This window comes from Triticum aestivum, chromosome 5D (assembly GCF_018294505.1).
Source record: "Triticum aestivum cultivar Chinese Spring chromosome 5D, IWGSC CS RefSeq v2.1, whole genome shotgun sequence".
NCBI classification, from domain to species: domain Eukaryota; kingdom Viridiplantae; phylum Streptophyta; class Magnoliopsida; order Poales; family Poaceae; genus Triticum; species Triticum aestivum.
This window is the reverse complement of record NC_057808.1, coordinates 491,989,186-492,011,631: the sequence shown is the minus strand read 5'-3', so window position 1 is coordinate 492,011,631 and position 22,446 is coordinate 491,989,186. Positions and strand designations below refer to the sequence as shown.

The window sequence follows — 22,446 nt, the reverse complement described above, 5'->3', positions numbered from 1 at the left end:
GGCGGCGAGGAGGAAGGCCTCGTCGTCCACGTCGTCGAGCAGCGACATGGTCGAGGCGGGCGGTTGGGGGTGGGGAGGGCGGTGTGGTTTGAGGATTTGGGGAGGGTTTCGTGCGGGAGTTTTCGAGTTTTTCTGCCGCGGAAGACGAAGCGAAATGTTTTTTTTTAGGCAAAGAGACGGAGCGAAATGGTGCGGCGAACGCGGGGGGCTGTTCCTCTTCTCTTGTCGTGCGTGGGCCGCGGCAGAAGTAGTTGGTGTGGGCTAGATAGGGAAAAAAATTATACGAGACCAGGTCTCACGGGTTAGCATGTGAGACCCATCCTAATGGATGACACGTGGCATTTACAAATCACAAAGCATCTACTTCACCTTTCGCTTGAATTTTTCTCGTATTTGTAGCTTTTGTAAAGTCCCTAAAAAGAACTTTTGTGAAGTTTAAAAGCTTTAAGTAACGGAGATCTCTTGTTAACGCCAACCAAAGGTCACTCCCAGTCGCCTACCGTCTCTTATACTCCCTCCGTTCCTAAATATTAGCCTTTTAGAGATTCCAATAAGAACTATAAATGCAGCAAAATAAGTGAATATACACTCTAAAATACGTCTATATACATACATATGTAGTTCATATTGAAATATCTAAAAAGTATTATATTTAGATACGAAGAGAGTAGCTTTTTCGTCCCCCACCTTCTCTTATAGTTTTTTTTCGTACATTCATTTTTTTCAAAACGTTTTATCTCTTAACTATGCGTGCAAATCAAGAATTGTTTTCTCTGTTGTGTTATTTACATCGAGATATTCGAAATTAGATATCACATGTTAATAGGTTTGGATGAACTGTTTTGTAAATAAAAACCGGGAAAATAGGAAATAAAAAAAAAAGAACCCAAAAAAAGATAAACCAAAAGCCGGAAGCACAATTGTGGATTTCTTCTTTTGGGGGGGGTGGACACGGTTCTGTTTTTCACTTTTCGGGCCGTGCTTGTCAAAAAACATCTGTCAAGAGAGGAGATGTCACTTGATGTCCTGGGAGTTTTCTTTAGTTTTCAAGGCTCATGCTGAATTGTACTTTAGTCTTTGGTTATTAACTTGTACTCTCTCCGTAAAGAAAATATAAGATCTTTTAGATCACTAATATAATGATCTAAAAGATCTTATGTTTCATTTAAAAAAATCTTATATTTCTTTACAAAGAAAGTACAAACTATGCATGTTTACATTGTCTAAAAGTCTCACTTCACCATAAGAGCCCGCAAGTTTACATGAGCTAGCAACATACTTCTGAGGAGCAACAGCAGCAGCGTCCGCATAGCACTAGCAGCCAGTATGAAAACCTGGCGTGAACCAGCCTGAGCTAGCATGTACGACAATCAGCGCCTCTGGAGTAAAATCCACAGGACCACCATATTCATGTCACGATATGCCTCTACAAAATGTTGCAGAATGCACCGCACCAAAATTTGACAGTAGCACAAAACACTGATGATAGATGCCAAGTGTTTGGATGATGTCACTAATCGACCGGGCTCACCCATCAGGCTGAGTGGGCAAAAAACGCCGGGTAGGCAAATTGGACTTAGCATCAAGATGAGAAAAAAAATGAAGATAACCAAAATATGTAAGACAGAAGTTACGTACTAACTAAGCATAGAGTTTTTGGCTAGAAAATAAATAGTATTTTTATGTTTTTCTCGAGTCAAATCTTGTTGTATCTAATGTAAGAAGAGGGTGAAAGTTTGTTCAATTAAGTAGTACTTCCTCTGTCCCATCATAATATAATATTTTATTACATCCATTTTATGAGTCTATTGAATGTATTACGATCTTGTATTATGGAATGGAGGGAGTAATATATATGCAGGAAAGAATGCATGCCAGAAGACTCGCCTCCAGTGTACTATTGTACGTTGAGCATTTTTTTGCAAGATGTAACATAATAATCCAAGGCAACTATCTGATAAGGGAAAAATCGTGTGTGTACTTTTTGTGTACCAATACATATGCGTAGAAGTTTCAGACTGTAAAAATGGTCAATGAATTTTTTTGTTATTAAGCAATGCTTGTTGGAGATGACAAATCAAAAAGATTACGCCCCCTTATTAGAGCCGAGTGGACTGGGGGTGTACGGTGCACCGAGAGGGCCAAACACAGGTTGAAAGTATGACTCATTTGCTATGCCTGGGAATCAGCTGTTTTGCAGCAAAGTTAAATACTCTGTTTTTTCTAGTGAGGGGAGATACTCTATTTTTAGATGGAAAATACTCTGCTTGCAGCAGGTGGATATAGTGTTACTTAGAGCATCTCTAGCAGACCCTACATAACGCGCGAACCCGCATAATTCTGGTGAGTATATGGGCTCGGCCCAATTTTCTGGCCAGAACAGAGCCCGTATACTCGTCCGGATCGTAAATATTTTTACCGCGGCCCGCAAACGTTACCACTGAAGCCGTATAACTACGGGTTTGCGAGGCAGATACGGGTCGAAACCCTATCCCCCGCAGCCGCCCGCCGCCGCGTTTTCCCCCGATTCCCCACTGCCCCGCTCGATTTCTCGCCGCCGGCGAGCCTGCGAAAGCCATGGACGGCTATGGTAGCTCCGCGGATGAGGTGGAGCGCCGCCGCCGCGCCAGATCTGACGTCGCGCGCAAGCGGGGGGCGCATCGGTGGCTCGACCGCGGTAGCCGGCCGCCGCCGGCGCTCGACCGCCGCGAGCTGGACGAGTTCGATCGCGAGCTCGCCCGCCGCCGCCACGCCTCCTCTGGCTCCTGGTTCGCGGGGAGCTCATCCGCGGGCGCATCGAGCTCGCGGCTCATTCCGATGAAAGAGGGAGCCAGAGGAGGAGCTCTCGCCTCGCGCCGTAGAGCCCGATGCGCCGCAGCGCCGAGGCGTCATCGGGCCCGAGGACTACCTCCCCGGGGCAGGAGGAGCTCCTTGAGCGCGTCGTCCTCGAGCGGTCGGCGAGGGAGCAGGAGGAGCTGGAAGAGCGCATCCGCCGCGAGCTCGAGTACGAGCAGCTCTTCCTCCAGAAGGGCGTCGCCGCGTCGCAGGCGCACATGTCCAAGGAGGCTGACCTGCGACTGATGAAGGCGGAGCAGGCGAAGTTCTACATCGACCTGGACTCCTCCGATTGAGCGCCGCCGATGGTCAGCTACCGCACGAGCTCCGGTGAGCTCAATTTTGTGTAGTGGTACGGTAGCGTAGGCCCAGCCTAGCTCTGGCGAACTTATATGTAATATATGCATGCTGTGTACGAACTTATATGAAGAAGAACTATCTATGCGAGCGAGTTCCGGCGAGCTTTTGCTTAAATTTCTCGCGTGAAATAAGTTTTTTAAATTTTACAGGTTTGGATACGGTTTATGTTCTGCCGCGGCGATTTTGAGCCTGCATAAACATCCCCGTGCGAATTGTAAACTGCGTTTACAGTTGCTCTTATGTCCTATTCTTGTATATCTATGCTTAATAACATTTGGTTACGTCTTTTGTTGATTTTGTGCGATGGAACTTCTTGGCGACATGTTTCTTGTGTTGAGGTCCATATGCTTCATGAAACGATTCATTTTAAAATAAAAAAACATTAATGTGCCATCATTCATTGGCAATGTAGTGAACAAGAAAGACATGATTGTGTTCTAGGAATGATGCCAACCCTAATTTTTTTTGGTTCCATCGCAACGTGCAGGGATTTAGTTAGTCATACAAACAATTACACTGCTCTTCATAGGATGGCAAGCTCCATTCGTTCAGATTGAAATCACAAGTCGTCGAATAAATCGTATGTATTTCTTACGAGCAAGTAAAGCATGTGCAAATCCAAATTGTTAGCTGTATAATCTTTAAACATTTGCACTAACTGGCACTTCCATAACAAACAAATGCATCAGGCCTGCTCGAAGTGTCTGCTACAGAAGAAGCACAAATAGATATCAGATTTGGAACAAAAATACATCTCTTTTAATGCATGACAAATTGCTAAGTACACATTATCCATTGTACTGTAGTTGTTGCCCCATATAAACATAATTGAGGGAAAATTCTTAGCTGTATAATCATGAAGCATTTGCATTAACTGGCACTTCCATAACAAACAAATGCAATCAGGTCTGCTCGAAGTGTATGCTACAGAAGAAACACAAATAGATATCAGAGTTGGAACAAAAAAATATTGTCTTTTAATGCATAATAAATTGCTAAGTACACATTATCCATTGTATTGTAGTTGCTGCCCCATATACACATATTTAGAGAGAACAGTGAACTGCTATATATCAGCTCAGCAAGAGTGCACAAATTTAGTTGTACTCCCTCCGTAAACTAATATAAGAGTGTTTAGATCATTATTTTGATCTAAACACTCTTATATTAGTTTACGGAGGGAGTATGAATATAACACCTTTTTTGACAAGGGGCGCCTTATTACTTGGATTAAGTATTACACCCAGCCTTTGCATAATTAAGATGCACACAGCCCAACAATGTTCTATCACACAACGAAAATTAAAAAGGTGAGATACAGGTCTCGATTCTCCACGTGATGTACCCATGTTGGGTAAAAATATCCCTCGTCGTAGTCTTCAATCATGTGCACACCTTCGTAAACAGGTCTCGATTCTCCACATGTTGTAGAGAGGACCATAAACGAAGAGTCCCGGTGCATTTGTAGATAACATGCATAAGAGACGTACTTTTATCTTTTATCTTTAAAAATCTTATCATTTCTACATAGCCAAAGCGGACAAATAACGGAAGCGCTCCCACCCTGAGAAGAGTTCTAAACCTGTGATCGATCCTATATAACCAGTTGCCAAATACATTAGCAATAGTACAAGGAGGATACAAAATAGAAGCTATTTGGATGACTAGCCATATAGAACAACCGATTTGCATTGAAAGAATAAATGTTTTATTGTCTCATCATGGTGACCAAAAGACATATTGCGGACTTCCATGCCAATTATCTTCAGCAAGATGACTCCGCGACGAAGGTATCATGCAAAGATTTTATTCTTAAGAGGTATCTTCATCTTCTAGATCTTCTTATTATTATCCACTGACACATCAGACTGGATTAACGCTTTATACATAGACTTTATTGAGAATTGTCCATTCCTATGAAGGTTCCATCGGAATACATCGAACCCATGTGACAATTGCACCATGGACAACCGCTGGAGCAGGATGTTCCACGATTGGAGTCTGGGTCCAATTAAATCCCCTCTGAACGTCACATTGGCGGAAGTGATTCCAATACTATGGCGATAGTATCACCCTTGTGACGCACAATGTTGTATAGAGCCGGATATTGTTCCCGAAGTGTGGCATTTCCTAGCCACTGATACTGCCAAAATCTAATTTCCGAGCCGTCCTTAATCGAGAAGGATCTATAGCAGAAGAAATATTTCTTTGTAGCCATTAATCCCCCCAAAAGTGAGAATCCCCAAGCTTGGAGTATACTTGAGATACTGCCTTGGAACCCACATATTTTCTCGTGAGGAGGGTTTGCCATACACCGTCTTCCGTCAGTAATTAAACAATCATTTGCCGAGGAGGGCCATATTCTTAACCTCAAGGTCATGAATGTCCAGCCCGCCTTGGTCTTTGGGACGACAAACCACACTCCATTTAGTCAACCGATATTTCTTTCTCTCGCTGTCTCCTTGCCAGAAGAATCTTGATCGGAAATAACCGAATCTATTTTGTTGATCCGGCCACATGAGTGACTCCTAATCAGAGTAGTGGTGGTGGCCTGTAGGCGAGCTCAGGGCAGCGGCGGGACGAGCTGACGCTGGATTGGGCCCATCTCCACTAGATCCACGAGATGTGTATCCTCGCACGAGACGCCTAGGCTGAGTGTCAAGCACCTTGCATGCAGTGGCGGCAGCGGCCTATGGACGAGCTCCAGGCAGCTGCCGAATGAGGTCAACTTGGGATTTGCGCGATTTTCACCAGATCCGGCAACTTCGCACCCTCGTGTACGGACGCCGGACGACAGAAAAATCGAGTATCTCGTGCATAGGTTCGGCGGCTTGCTCAAGGTGACGTTTGGATGGGGCGAGCTACGGGCGGAGGCGTAAAAGAACGGGGGCGTTGTAGGCGGTGTCGAGATGTGGGTGGCGGCTAGACGAAGGGGGGCCGGGGCGGGGGCACTGGCGCTTAGGTGGCCGGTGGGAGGGACCGACGGCGGGGAAGGTTATAGGTGTCCTAGGCCAAGAGGATGTGGGCGGCTTGAGTTTGGAAGAGATGAGGTTGGATCAGAAAGAAGAAGGAGTTCTGTGAAACTTTGGGTGGAGTAACGGGTGTGGTTTTGAAAATTGCCATGCCTTGTCTTTGCCTGGGTCAGATGGAAATCTGACGGTCTGAAATTATAGATGGCACCAACCGAGAATTTTATCGGAGTAGATACATCAAAAAATGAACGAGGAGCTAATCTGTCGAATGCGTACGTGGCGCCACCAACGTTCAGGATCTCGGCGCGTGCACACGTCCCGGCTATCCGTATGCCCACGCCAACCACTTGCGCCTCCCGACTCACCACGCATGCACACGTACCTCCCTCCTGCAGTAGCCACCTGGCCTGCCACATCCGTTACAAAGGAGTTAATTGCAGGGAACTCAAAACCAGGAAATCAGTTAGTGTCGAAGCAAAATCTGGCGTCGAGCGCCATAGCCTTTTTTCCCATGCGCCAGCCCCTTTTCCTCTCACGTTTTGTTACCTTTTCAACTCGTCTAGCGCTTGGTCTCCGCCTCTTGCGTTGGACGTGTGGACTCCAATACAGGCGCTAATGTAAATTCATTTATTTATTTTCCTCTAAGCACCTGTCCAAGCGCTTACCATTGAAGATGCCCTAAGTCACCCTTCCAGAACAGTCGAATGCGTACGTGGCGCCACCGACGTTCAGGATCTCGGCGCGTGCACACGTCTCGGCTACCCGTACGCCCACGCCGACCACTTGCGCCTCCCGACTCACCACGCATGCACACGTACCTCCCTCCTGCAGTAGCCACCTGGCCTGCCACATCCGTTACAAAGGAGTTAATTACAGGGACTACCACACTTCAGCACCTCGTAACGAATCAGTACCATTAGTCATTTTTTGCCATGCAGTACCAACTCTAAGCCTAAGTGTTGCAAAACGGTCTGACTGAGTGGCCCCACCTGTCAGGCGACACATGGCATATGTTTTTTTTGCAGAAAAGCCCCTTGCACTATTATTAATCACACACATGCCCATTGCGGAAAACTAAAAGGACGCGCCTAGCGGGCGGCTGGGCGCCCGCTAGCGCTCCTCGGCGGCCTGCTTTTTTTAATAATGCACGTAATCATTCCTGTGATTAAAAAGGACACTGCTAATTAATCATCCTTATGTAGTCTCTTCTCACGTGATGAATGCTTGCATGCCACTGCATTAATGTTTCTCATATTCGTCCTTTGTGCATTAATTTTTGATTTTCAAAATTATAAAAGACATCTTTTAAACCGCGTATCGAAATTCAGATATGTTTTCACCGTTGAAACCCTCGCGACGTCCTCTTTAAAAGTAGATCCTGCATGAGGATGTTTCGACGAACTAGTCTTCCTGCCAACTAAACATCAATGTGTGCAACTAGACTACATTGTCGCGCCAACTGAGCATATGTGTGTGCAAGTAGTTTTCCTGCCAACTAAACATCAATGTTTGTGCAACTAGACTACGTTGCCGCGTCAATTGCACATATGTGTGTGCAACTAGTGTCCTGTCAACTAAACACCAATGTGTATGCAACTGGACTACATTACAAGCCAACTGATCATATGTGTGTGCAACTAGTCTTTCTGCCAACTAAACATCAATGAGTGTGCAACTAGACCATATTACAAGTCTGCTAAACATCAATATGTGTGCAACTAGACTACATTACAAGTCAACTAAACATCAATATACGTGCAACTAGACTACATTACAAGCCAACAGAGCATATATGTGTGCAACTAGTCTTCCTGCCAACTAAACATCAATTTGTGTGCAACTAGACTACATTACACATCAAAATTGTCATGGCCGGGACAGTAAACTAGTTGCACATCAAAAGTGTCATGGTTACTAGATTACAACCTCATGGAAGTTGAATCATGCAGATCAAAAAATTGGTTTTGAAAAAAGTTGCACGATATAGTACTAAAGTTGCACAATACAGCACTAAAGTTGCACCATATAGCACGAAAGTTGGCATAAAAAATCTCGTTGAAACATACCCATGTGGGATCTAATTTCAAAGATCTCGTCACGAGAAATCCAAGGGTGAAGACGGATCTGAATTCCGACGCGTGGTTTGAGATATATGACTTTTTAAAAATTTAAAACCCGAAATAAATAGACGTGTCACGCGCGCACGACCGACCACTACACCAGCCTTGGTGGCTTGTTCAGAGTACGATACTATACTTATATTGTTATACCTTTGAACAAATAAAATAAAACGAAAAAATGATGCTGCATCAGGATGCGATCTTGCCCGAAATTCTTACCGCGCACGCACCCTAACCAACAAGCCACGCACATGCTCGAGTCAAGCTCGAGGCATATCTAGTTCGGACACATCCTGACCTTTCCCCTTATTTTGTAAGTATTTTTTTTCAATTTCTTTTATCTTTTTACAGATCTTCGTTATTACTCAGGTTTTCATGTTTTCATTTTTTTACGTTTCTTTTGTATATATTACAGGTTTAATATGCAATATTTTTTGCAAATATACACTGAACAATATTGTATAAATACACAATGTACATTTTTTTAGGATCACAATTAACATTATTGTATAATATATGATGAACAATTTTATTAAATACATTGAACATTTTTTAAATATATGATGAACTTTCTAAAATATATAAATTCTATATTTCTGTTTTGGATTTCTTTTATCCTTTTTCAGATCTTCATTATTCTTCGGGTTTTCTTTTTTTCAATTGCTTTTTATATAGGTTTAGTGTGCAACATTTTTTGGTAAACACACACTGAGCATTGTTGTATAAATACACAATGAAATATATTGTTTAATGTACGATGAACAATTTTGGTATATACATTGAGGATTTTCTAAATATAGGATGACCTTTTTTATAAAATATATAAATTCAAATTATTTATGTGTTTTTTGTTTCAGATTTCTTTTATCCTTTTTCAGATCTTCGGATTTTATTTTTTTTGCAAAAGGGCCCTGCCGCACGTTTAGTAATGTAATAATGTGAAGGTATTTTATCTAAAATGTACAACAATTTTGAGCCGGTGGCTGTAGACGCGTGCACCTATTTAATTAATTAGTATTTGCATTCGTCTAAAAAAATTCTGGCTATGCAAATGGTCCTGCAGCCCGTTTAATGCAGACATATACTTCCTCCGTTCTTAAATATAAGTATTTTTAGAGATTCCAATAAGGGACTACATACGAAGCAAAATGAATGAATCTACACTCTAAAATATGTCGATATACATCCGCATGTAGTCCATAGTGGAATTTCTAAAAAGACTTATATTTAAGAACGGAGGGAGTATAAAACATGCATGCCCTACCTAGATGTGAGTATCTCTGTGTTGTAGTGGATAGAGCGCGCTCTTGGTCCGGCTCGGGCTCAGGTTCGAATCGTGGCGGCCGCATCATTTTTGGTTCCATTTTATTTGTTTAAAGGCGAAAGAATATAAGGCTTTAGTATCCTTTTTGAACAACGGAATGAGACTGGTCTAGTGGCTGGGAGGTGCGTCCCTAACGCGGCAGGTCGCCGGTTTGAATCCCGCCTGTGCGGCAAGATTTTTAGTTTTCCGCAAAGGGCATGTGCGTGATTAATAGTAGTGCAAGGGGCCTTTCTGCAAAAAACATATGCCACCTGTCATCTGACAGGTGGGGCCACTCAGTCAGATACGTGGTTAGTACGTGCTTATATGGCTGTCAGACCGTTTTATAACACTTAGGCTTAGAGTTGGTATTGCATGGTAAAAAAAGTGATTAATGGTACTGATTCGTTACGACGTGCCGAAGTGTGGTACTGCCTTGCAATTAACTCGTTACAAAGCCTTAAAGCATGGTTAATAGTATAACTAACTGCTGGCTATAAGCCATTACCATGTCATCTATAGCCCATCTTATAGCCAATATGTATAATAATTAATTAGAAGAGTGTACTACTTTTTTATTATGTGGTCCACCTTTCATTTTCACAAAGTGCCCAGAGCACGTGCTAGAGCTGGCTCTTCACCAAGAGCCTGCTTACCTTCTCTCTCTTCTTTTCTTTCCACCAACTTAGCAAAAATATACTAGTTTATTTGTTATAGCCAGCTGACTCAGCTCTATTGTACTTGCTCCTACGAAGCCTGTCACTACGGCATAAATATCCACCCGGCAATCCACTTCTCTGCACACAACGACTCACGAGCTTTCTATCAGCCAAAGACCAAAAGCTAAAGCCACAATCAAGTCCAGTTTAGTAAGAGGCAAAGATGGAGTTCCAAGGGCAGCACGACAACCCCGCCAACCGCGTCGACGAGTACGGCAACCCGTTCCCGATGGCCGCCGGCGTGGGGGGAGCGCACGCCGCTCCCGGCACCGGCGGGCAGTTCCAGGTCCGCAGGGGGGAGCACAAGACCGGTGGGATACTGCATCGCTCCGGCAGCTCCAGCTCAAGCTCGGTATGATTCTCTGTCGGCACACACATGTACACATTCATGTGGTTCAGTATGTTTAGATGTTCATTTCCGTGGCTGCTGTGCAGTCTTCCGAGGACGACGGCATGGGCGGGAGGAGGAAGAAGGGCATGAAAGAGAAGATCAAGGAGAAGCTCCCCGGTGGCCACAAGGACAACCAGCAGCACATGGCGACTGGTACGGGGACTGGAGGAGCCTACGGGCCGGGGACTGGAACTGGTGGAGCCTACGGGCAGCAAGGCCACGCAGGGATGGCCGGCGCCGGCACTGGCACCGGCACCGGCACCGGCGAGAAGAAGGGAATCATGGACAAGATCAAGGAGAAGCTGCCGGGACAGCACTGAGCTGCCGGCTTCGGCTGGCTGCTTGACTGCTTCCTTTGCATAGCTACGCGTCAAAGCCTTCCACTTCCACGTGATCTTTTTGTTCAATAATAAGATGAAGCTGAACGAGAAGTTGTCTCTGATCGCATCCGTGTCAGGGACACTTCTCTGTATACAGCGTGCGTTGTGTTTGTTATGTTTGTGTGTTCTGGCCTCATGTTGCAAAAAAAAGAGTACAATTGAACTTGTTTCTATGTCAAGGAAATCAGGCCCTTGTGGCTGTTCAAGGAATCCATGCCATTTTTATCTTTAGTGAGGACGTTCCTTCTAAAATTAAGATCGCTTTGGAAAGAGAAGTAAGCTTAAAATGAAGAAAATAAGGCCAACAAAATAACAAGCCTACTAAAAATCAGCCGACTGAGATTTAACCAAGTCACAGTTGATCACCATCGTTCGTAACATTCCTTCTTGCTGGTTGTAGCACATCATCTAACCGGTTGCAACATTGACGGTCATTTCAGGTTATTCCTCATCAGTTGTAGCACGTCATGTGACGCAACATCCTTCATTGACGATTTAGCATTTTAATTAGAATGGTTGTAGCATTTATTGTTGTTGCTTGCAGTACCATCGTAACAGTTTTTGTCACCATTTGTAGCATCCAGCCGTGCCGAATTAAAAGAAATATGCTGACGTCACTCGATTGAGTTCTAGACAGACACCCATAGTCTTCCTTTTTTACATCACCCATCGTCTTCTTTTGAACAAACAACTAAGGGCAACTCCACCCAGCGTGCATCAAAACAGAACCTCAAAAGACACCAGATAAGGGTGCGGCAATCCAGCCGGATGCATCAAATATACTTCACTATTTATTTTCTTATATTCAAAGCACTCAAAATAATTAAAGGTAACTGGCATCTTCGTCCATACAATAAATCAAATATATATAACAATGCGAACATGATTTTTTTAATAAAATAATTCAAATTTGAATTCCAACTTACCGAGACATATTACCTTGGTATTTAGACAATCTTGTCTTAAATTTGTTATATGTTTGTGTGTTCGGCTGGTTTGTATGCTCAAGATCATTCTTGAGTTAATAAAATAATTCAAATTTGAATTCAACTTATACAAGATATATATATATATTTGTAGTGCTTCCCTCAAAGGTTCTGCAATTGCTCAAGATCATTGGTGAGTTGCTCGTTGACGAATCCGTCGATGCATTTGGATACAATCCTTAAATGTCCCCGGATTCCACTCTGAAATTTGAATAAGATCATCCCTGTGCTCATCAGACAGTGACGAAATCCATCACCCTCATCCTCCACAATTATGTTGTGCATCATCACAAAGGTGTCATCACCTTCCACAACGTCTCTGCATCTCATAGTTTTGCAGATCCTTGAATAACCACAAAACAGGCTTGGAGCGCTCCAAATGCCCTCTTGACATCCTTTCAGCGGGACTTTCGTCTGGGTGGAGCGGAGGAGGTTCGACAACGCATGGGCGCTAGAGTGGGTGTTACAGCGGCAATGCCGGCCTTGGACTACACGGATACATAGCATACACAGCAAAGGGGAGGGACAAAGTGAAATCGGGGCTACATGTGAATTTTTTGTGTGGGCTGAGGTTTGCGAAGGCCTACGTGGAGGAGGTCGAGACCCCTGCAAACCTCCTTCAACTTTGCTTCCGGTTTGTGGGATTTCAAATGCCCAAACTGTGTCGCAGACGTTTTGTGCATGACGTCGGATGACTAAAGTAATCGGACGGTGTTATCCAAACATTTACAGGCATTTTGATGCATGACATTGGAGTTTCCCTAAGGACTTGCTTGCCTCCTCTTGTTATTGTTTTTTTTGCGAGGAAAAGTGGTTTCATTCATCAAGCAGCAGCCAGATCTGCATTACATAGGTCCGGCACCTCGTCCGGACCGGATCGAAGCCACACCGCAGTGCGCTTATTTATTCTACCATAGTTCGCTAAATAATGGCTAACAACGTTTTGTTCTCTCCTTACATGCTTGACTTGATATTCCCCACGTTCCTGTCGAAGCCTAGTGATCTCACGAACCATCATCAGGTGCTCCGACCTGTTTACTCCACCTTCCTTCACCAGCTTGGCCACATCTAGGCAGTCCGTTTGAACAACAATTGGTAGTGCAGACCATTGGGAGGCTAGGGAAATGCCCTCCATACATGCTGCAAGTTCAGATTCCAGCGGGGACGCACATTGCCGTAACTCTCGGCTAGAAGAGAAGATTATAGCTCCATGTTCATCTCGAAGAACCATACCCGCCCCAGCACTCCCATCCTTGCCACAGAAGGAGCCGTCAACGTTAAGCGCTGCCCATCCAGCTGGCGGTGCCTCCCAACTTGGAGCCTGCTGCTTCGCCTGGTACGCATACGATATTGGTTTCCTCCTGACCTGGTGGCCAGCCACCATCTTCCCTTTCACATGATCGCCAAGAGGGTTTGCCTGAAGGGCTAGCAAGGAGCTAATATAGCTAGACAGAAACCTTGTCGAGGCCTCCACTGGTGGTGGCCGTTTGTCGTGGACGATCTCATTCCTTACGTACCAGCAGCGCCAAATCGTCATAAGCGTGTACATGCGCTCCTCCTCCGGCAGGTCAGCGAGCACATGGAGGAGCCACTCCGGTCCTGTGTGCACTAGCCGCCGGACGTCGGGGATGTTCCACTGCTGCGCCATTGACTACCATAGGGCGACCGCTTGGGGGCATCTACATAGAGCATGGAAAGTGTCCTCCGGTTCGGTGGCACACACAGGGCAAAGATTAGACAGTTCAAGATTACGAGAATGTTTATTTGTCCAAGTGGGAAGACAGTTTGTCGCTACCCTCCAAGCAAACACACGCACCTTTGGAGGAGCAGGGCACCTCCATAAAAAAGCCAGAACGGCTCGTCGCCCGTCCGGTGCCCTGCTCGCTGCGACTGAAGATGGACGGAGTCGTTCATCGAGCGCCAGCCGGTATGCGCTCCGCACCGTGAAGATACCATTACGCTCCGGTTCCCAAGCGAGGACATCCTCTCCTAGACGTGTGCAAGTTCGAATTTTAAAAATCTGCTCAATGTCCACAGGGGCAAAATACTCTTGGAGAAGGCCCATACGCCATGCTCCTTGTTCATCCAGCAGCTCGGACACTCTCCGTAGACGACACTGGCCCTGCACGGTGATAGGTTTACCAGAACCTCCATTCGGGATCCAGCGGTCTCTCCATATGCGTATTGATTGGCCATTTCCAACCCTCCAAATGATGCCCCGTTTCAAGAGTTCAAGCCCATGAGCAATGCCTTGCCAAGTTGGTGAAGAATTAGATGGGAAAACGGTGTCCTCCAGATTACCATTCGGGAAATACTTCGCCTTCATTACCCGTGAGCACAGGCTGTCCGGATGAGTCAGAATTCGCCAAGCTTGGCGTGCCAACAGTGCTTGGTTGAATAAGCGAAATTCCCGAAACCCCATACCCCCATGTGACTTTGGGCGGATCAGCTTTTCCCATGCACGCCAATGGGTTTTGCGTCGACCTTTTTCAGCTCCCCACCAGAAGTTCCTCACCATGCGAGTTAGGTCATCACAAGTTGATGCTGGTAGCTTAAACACACTCATTAAATAAGTCGGGAGTGCTTGAGCAATTGATTTGATTAGCACTTCTCTCCCACTCTGTGTCATCGAGTCACACCACGTAACAAACCTCTTTGTGAGTTTTTCTTGAATGTTCTGAAACCGGCCCTTGCTCATACGCCCATTAGGAGTAGGAAGTCCGAGGTATTTCTCTTCAAAACTAATATTCTGCACCTCCAGCACCCGTATGACATCTTCCTTATCACCTTGTCTGCACTTTTCACCGAATAATATGGAGCACTTCTGCGGATTAATTAGTTGCCCTGTAGCACTAGCATATACATCCAGTACTCCCTTGATTCGAAGTGCCTCCCCTTCTGTCGCACGAAAGAACAAAAGTGTATCATCCGCGAACAAAAGGTGTGAAATACCGGGTGCTCTGGGACACACTCTCAAAGGTGAAATATGTGTATCTCCCACCTCCTTCTTAAGCAAAGCTACTAGACCGTCTGCAACAAACAAAAATAGAAATGGTGAAAGAGGATCTCCCTGCCGTAGACCTCGCGACGGTGCAAATGAATCCGAGCGGGCTCCATTAATTTTTACTGTGTATCTCACCGAGGTGACACATGCCATTATCCATCTCACCCATCGATGATCAAAGCCCAACTGTTGCATCACTCGCTCCAGGAATATCCAATCCACCCTGTCGTACGCCTTGGAAAAGTCTAACTTATATGCACAAAAACTTCTCTCTGGATTCTTCTCATGTCTAATAAAATGAGTACACTCAAAAGCCATAAATGCATTATCAGTAATGAGCCTCCCGGGGACAAAAGCACTCTGCTCCGGTGAAATAATCTCTCCCAAAAGAGGCCTTAATCTGTTGACTAAACACTTAGCAATCACCTTATATATAACATTGCAGAGGCTTATTGGACGGAAATCTGACAATTTGACCGGCTCATCAATCTTGGGAATCAGAACAGTGGTTGTTAAATTAACTCCGTCTGGCATATGACCTGAGTCAAAAAACAATTGTACTGCTGAAATGATATCCTCTTTGACAATAGCCCAATGCTTTTGAAAGAATCTAGCCGGAAAACCATCCGGCCCCGGTGCCTTTAGTGGCCCGATCTGAAACATCGCATCACTGATCTCCTTATCAGAGAATGGAGAGCACAATTTGGCATTCATTTCAGCCGTAATTACCCGATCAAACAAGGCCACCACCCGGTCTGCATTCAAGGAAGTATCAGCAGTAAACAGATTTTGGAAAAAGTCCAAAGCCATACCTTCCATCACTTTCTGTTCTGTTTGCTTCACACCTGTACTGTCCACTAGCCCTTTAATCTTGTTCTTCCTCGCTCGCCAAACAGCTCGCTGATGGAAAAACTGCGTGTTACGGTCACCCTCTCTGAGCCAATCAATACGAGACCGTTGGCGCCACAACATCTCCTCTCTGTACAATAATTCGTCTAGGTGTTCTGACTCTTTCCGGATTTCCTTCCGGTCTGCATTCATGTTCATTAGATCCTCTAACCGGGTTCTGGATTTTTCAATTTCCTTTACTACGTTCCCAAATTTCTTGCGGCTCCAGCCATGAAGTTTACCCATCAACTTATCCAAGGATACTTTGATATCATGTAGGCCATGCTTTGTACCTCCCTCCCGCCAAGCATCTGCCACAACCTCCTCAAGAGCCGCATCACGTTCCCACATTACTTCATAACGCCGTACACACCTCACCCTGCCGCCGGATTCAGGCGTACATCGCACGAGGAGAGGGAGGTGGTCTGAACAGGAAGAAATCAAGTGCTTCACCGATGCCTCCGGGAATTTATTTCTCCACGTATTATCAGCCACTGCCCTATCAAGTCTCACTTGCACATTAGCACGCCCACTGCGTTTATTATCATATGTGAATGGATAGCCAGAGAAGCCTAGGTCAGATAAGTTGCAAGCTTCCAACACATCCCGGAAAGCAATCATCTGCCCGGGCGACCTTGGTGTATCCGACAAATGCTCATAGTCCCACATTACCTCATTGAAATCTCCTGCCAAGAGCCATGGTATGTCATCTTGAGCTTTCAATCTTTTCAGCCCCTCCCACATCAGGTGTCTATTTTCTACCCTCGGTTCCCCATACACAAACGTGATTCTCCAAATTTGATCATCAGCGGGTAACCGAACATACACATCAATCCATCTTTTATTGCAATCACGAATATCAACGTACAAAGACTCGTCCCAAAACAAAGCTAATCCACCATTACCATCACTACTAACTCCTTCAAAACCACGCAGACCAACACGATCATGAAGACGATACATCTTATCTTTTTGCTGCCTAGTTTCACATAGAAAGACAAAGCTCGGGGAATGGGCTCGAGTGAGAGCCACGAGATCACGAACTGTCGAGGTGTTCCCCACACCCCGACAGTTCCAAACAATGCAATTCATTGCTCCTGACGGGGCACCACACGTGGCCCCGTCAGTTTACCGGCGGCCCCCGGGCCGGTTGCCTCCATGTCCACCTCACACACCTTGCTAGTTGCTTCATCTTCCCCTTGCTGAGCTTCTGTCTTCCCCTTCTTCTGAACACCACCAACAGGAACGTCCACGAACGGCACCAGAGCCTTGCCACCAAAATCAACCTGTACCTGCCCAATTAGACCATCCACCTGCCTCTTCCCAGAATTGAATCGTTATATTCCATGGAATCCATAACACTACCAAACGAGACATTCAAGGAGTCAAGGCCATACAAAGCAGGTATCATGTCATCCGAGCTGGGTATTTTTTCTTTGATTACTAGCGGTCCATGTTTCCTCCCTGCTGGCACTTTCTTTCCCATGCAAGCACTCTTCTTTTTCTGGCGTGGCCTAATCTGTTCTCCTCCCTGTTTACCGTTAGCTTGTGGTTCAAATTGCGCCTTCATCTGCTGTACTTTGCTACACTCCGGCTTCTCCTTAGCAAGTTGCAGCCGAATTCTGTCCACCTGGTTTGCTAACAGCTCATCAGCCTCCACTGTCCCTGGCATCTCCTTCTCCTCAAACCCATCATGAGCATCAACTCTGTCCGGTATTTCATGATCCTGCTTGGAGCTGCTGCTAGCCGTCGGTCGTTCAGCTTGGCGAGTCATTGAACCAGCGCTACCCAGAGAAAAATCCATCCCGCGCCTTGCCCTTGGTTGGCCCGGCGAGGCTGTGAACGCCGGTCTCTGCTCATACTTCTTGAACGGGGAGCAACGGAGGGTGGAGTCATATGCCTTTGATTGGAGCCCCAGCCTCTTCTTCTCACATGCCTCTTTGTCATGCCCCATGAACCCACAAAAGAAGCAGAAGTGTGGGACTCTTTCATATTTCAGCTTGAATTGCATGCGTTTGGTTACACCTTTCACCTTATACTCAAGCATGACCTCTTTCTGCAGTCTCCTATTATAGGGCAATTTAACTCGAATCCTTAAGAACTCATTGGTGCCGTGACCAACATCAGGTGCATCCACCTCCAGGACCTCTCCCAAAGTGCCTCCTAGAGCGCTTCCATAAGCCTTAGTCTGCTTCTTCCAGGGAACATAAAAAACACGCACCCATACCGGTACGGAGTCCAGAGCAGTTTCAGAAGGGCGAGCATTATCATCGAACGGGGTCACCAGCAGTGCATCCCCGTCATAGATCCATGGCCCTCCCCTGGCCACAAATCTGTAATCTCCGTCAGAGAAGAAGGTGATTATGAAATAGTTTTTCCGCACAGGCTTGAATTCAACTCCTGTACGCAGCTGCCAGATTTTCTCAAAGTGATCAGACAAGGTTTTCGCGCTAGGGCGCTTCTGTGATCTATACAGGCTCATAAGTTTCCAACCAAGCTCGGCTTCTTCTTCATCTTCCTCGTCAAAATCTACTGCCACAAACGCGACGTCGTCCATATCCACTTCCCCACCAATTTGTGCACCCACTCCCTCCGGCAGCCCGCCTACAGACGCCGGCCGATCCCAGTTGCTGTCTTCCAACACCATCACCTCCTCTTCTGCCCACACAATCGTCGGCCTGCTTACCACGACCGCGCCGCCGCCAGAAGGCTTCGGGTGGGCAGGAACCTCATCGGCTACCCCATGATCACCCCCACCTCTAGCAGCAGAGGATGACCGCGACATCGCTCGCGAAGGACGAGATCTTCCGGGATCTGGGTCAGGAGGGTTGGCGGCACTAGACGCGGGCTTTATATCACGAGAGTTAGGGTTGCGGATATTAATAGGCGCAACCCTGGGTTCATGACTGCCGTGCGGAGCACGGATTGGATCCACATGAGACCGACGGAGACTCTGAGACGACAGAGACATCGGAGACGTAGCCGGGCGGGATTCCTTTCGGCGTTCCGAAACGCTTCTGTCAGTGGTAGGGGGCGGCGGTGACGTGAGTTCGCCCATCGCCAGAGCAACCCTAACCCTAGACGAAGCAGACGTGGAGCATGAGTATTCTGATGTGGATTGGTCCTCTTGTTATTGTTGTGGCCGCAATGCTGGCAGTGTAGCCGTGGCCGTTGAAGATCTCGAGGGCCTCGGCGGCATCACAGGCTCTGGAACGGGCGCTCGTGGCGGAGGCGAACCCAGTCGAGCAGGTCTGGCCCGACGCAGAGGTCTATCACCATGTGCATCCACGTATACTGCGTGCACCTGAATGACGGGGCTCTAGCCCGGCCAGGCCATGATCCAGGTTGTCGGCAGGGCGAGACCGGTCAACCGACTTGACGACTTCGTGGTCCCGGTGGAGCAGGACGTGCAGCGGGGGACCATGCCTAAGCAGCCGCAACCAATCTTCACGCCGATCTTGCGGACGGATTGGTAGCTCCTGCCGTCCTGAGTCCCCGAACGCAATGCAGCGCCGGTAGTACCAGGTCGAGGCGTCGGTTAGTCGGGGGCGTGCTGCCGCGGCCCGCCCCCTGCGGCGGACGTGTCGCTCGGCCGCCGGCGTCGGTCGGGGGTGTGCTGCAGCCTCTGCTCACGGCGGCATGCCAGTCCCAGAAAAGCGGAGGGTGTTGGGGGCGTGAAGGGGCGGCGACGGGGCCGAGTGGCTCACGAGAAGGGACCAAGCGGTGGTGAGAAGCTGCGGCGGCGGGGTCGAGTGGTTGGCGAGAAGGGGGCGGCGGCAGGGTCGAGCGGTTGGCGAGAAGGGGCGTGCATGTGGCGAGAGAGACGAACTGATGAAGCGGTAGCGGGGTACCAGGTTTCGTTAGCGATGGGGAGATTTCGTTAACGATAGTTCTCGTTAACGGAGATTTTAGGCCCTTAGATTGTTGATTAGACGGCTAATAAGCTCAGTTGGATCTGCGCTCTCATGCTTTTATAGGGGTAGTAGATTTGGTGATCGGGTGGGGGGGGAGGGTGGTTGATGAAATATACCCTTGGTAACTTTTTGTGTGAATAACATGATAACTCACACATCGCAGACCTGATAACTTATGTGCCCCAGTCCTGGTAACTTTGGCGACGATGGTGAGTGGTAGGGGAGGGTTGTTGATGAAATATACCTCTGGTAACTTTTTTGTCAATATCATGGTAACTCACACATCATAGACCTGATAACTTTGGCGTGTGTGTGTGGGGGGGTGGTGATTAAGTATCCCCCGGTAACTTTCGTGTGAATAGCATGGTAACTCACACATCGGAGACCCAATAACTTATGCACCCCGGCCCTGGTACTTTTCACGAGGGAGGTGATATGAAATATACCCCCATAACTTTTATGTGAATAGCACGGTAACTCACACATCGTAGACCTGATAACTAATGTACCCCAGTCTTTGGTAAATTTGGTGACTGGGTGGGGGGAAGGTGGTTGATGAAATATAACCTTGGTAACTTTTTGTGTGAATAACATGATAACTCACACATCGCAGACCTGATAACTTATGCGCCCCAGTCCTGGTAACTTTGGCGACGGTGGTGAGGGGTGGGGGAGGGTTGTTGATGAAATATACCTCCGGTTACTTTTTTGTCAATATCATGGTAACTCACACATCATAGACCTGATAACTTAGGTATAAACAACACGGTAACTTTGGACTCGAACAAAAAGTTATTGAAACATACCCTGGTTACTTCTGTACAAATAGGAAGGTAATGTATGCATCCGGAGCTGATAACTTAGGTATAAATACCACGGTAAATTTCACCCAGGGGAAAGATGTCGTTGAAAACACATCTTCGGTCACTTCTTTATAAATAACATGTTAATGTACATATAACATAACTGATAAATTTACAGTAACTTTTGACCAAAAAAGTGATCAAAACATGTCAACATGAGATCTAGTTTTGAAGCTCTCATCGTGATGGATTTTTTATGTGAAAACGATTTTTCAATCAAAAACGACAGTTTGAGCTATAAAAAAATTTACATCTTCGAAATATCGAGAATTTACAATGACATCAGGTTTCCTGTGCTTTACTGTTTTTGCATATGGAAAGAATTTTGGAGGAGTCATTTTTATGCCCCGGTAATTTCAATGTAAACATGATGGTAACTGGTGTACCACATAGGTGATAACTTATTTAGCCTAAGTCTGATAACTTTTCACCCGAAAAAAAGTCATCGAAACATACCAACATGAGATCTAGTTTCGTAGGTCTCGTCGCGACGAATCTTTATGTGAAAACGATTTTTCAATCAGACCAATGGTTTGAGCTACAAAACGTTTTGAAGTTTTGAAATATGGAGAATCTTTGCTGACATCGTCTGCTTTGTCTTTTAGTTTGCATGCATGCATAGAATCATTAATCAAGGCTGGCCGCAAGCGATTTCCTCCGCCGCCAAGCACGGAATTAGCTAGGTAGTAAGCTCGCACGCATGTGTGATCGTCCGCACCTGTCGCTAACTTCCAGTCGACTGAAAGTTAGTCACGTCCATTGTTTATATAGGGAATATTATAAAAGAAAAGTCGGGCTTTTGTTTACGGCAATAGTAGATTTCTTGCTTTGGCATATCCCCTTCTTTTGATAAAAAGAAAGACGGTCTTTCATTTTAATCTGTACTAACTCATCATGTTTTCATAATAAGCATTTTTTTATTAGCCGTTTGTGTCTCATTATACAGAGATCCATGTGAACTCTCGTTGGTCAAAATACCTTTGATGCAACCTCCTGACTGCATTAATGCTCTTGCTGTAATGAACCAAGGGGATAACGAAGTAGCGAAGAACAAAAATCGTACTCCCTCCTTTCATCTATATATCTATACTAGGTGAGGCCTGTCACACAGGCCGCGCTCATCTTCGCAGTATTCACACATAACGAATTCCCTTTCATCGTCGGACATTTCCTATGTTCATAGTTGAAACATTAATTGAAAATCGATTGAAGGCAACTACCAGAAACTCAACACGCAGATCACTATTACTCAATATGCAACGGGTTAACTTTAGGTCTGTCGATTCTTCCTTCCTAAACTCTCATCTCACGTATATGGTGGGTACTACCTCTCTGATATTGCGACCATCGCTGATGTATACGTTGTACTAGCTAGCGAACTAACTAGCTATACTAACATGTAACGCGAGTAGTTTGGATATAGCTAGGTGCCTATGGGCAGTGGTGAAAGTGCTAGTTATCGACTAGAGGGGGGGTGAATAGGCGATTTTTATGGGACTCTTCAAAACATGAGAGTTTTGAAGACAAACAATAGAAATGAACCTATTAATATGCAGCGGAAGGTAAACTAAACTAAGCAACCCATAGTCAAGTATGCAATGAAGTGAAAGCACGAAGACTAATAGCAGCTAGGTAGTAAGGATCAGGATGGAAGATGGTATGAAGCCAAACAACGATAGTAGTCACACAGTGAAGACAAATAGGTAAAGCA

At 46.0% G+C, this 22,446-nt stretch overlaps 1 protein-coding gene across 1 annotated transcript; it reads left to right on the top strand.

Moving 5' to 3' along the window:
* Positions 1-10,403: 10,403 nt before the first annotated feature.
* On the top strand, positions 10,404-11,270 carry LOC123125682 (dehydrin Rab15-like). Its single transcript, XM_044546155.1, has 2 exons — positions 10,404-10,661; positions 10,745-11,270. The coding sequence occupies exons 1-2, from the start codon at positions 10,473-10,475 to the stop codon at positions 11,018-11,020; spliced, it is 465 nt and encodes a 154-aa protein (XP_044402090.1). The 5' UTR covers positions 10,404-10,472; the 3' UTR covers positions 11,021-11,270.
* Positions 11,271-22,446: the final 11,176 nt, after the last annotated feature.

Coding starts and splice junctions, on each gene's coding strand:
- LOC123125682 (XM_044546155.1), top strand. CDS start 10,473: ATGGAGTTCCAAGGGCAGCACGACAACCCCGCCAACCGCGTCGACGAG. Junction 10,662..10,744: donor GCAGCTCCAGCTCAAGCTCG/GTATGATTCTCT, acceptor GCTGCTGTGCAG/TCTTCCGAGGACGACGGCAT.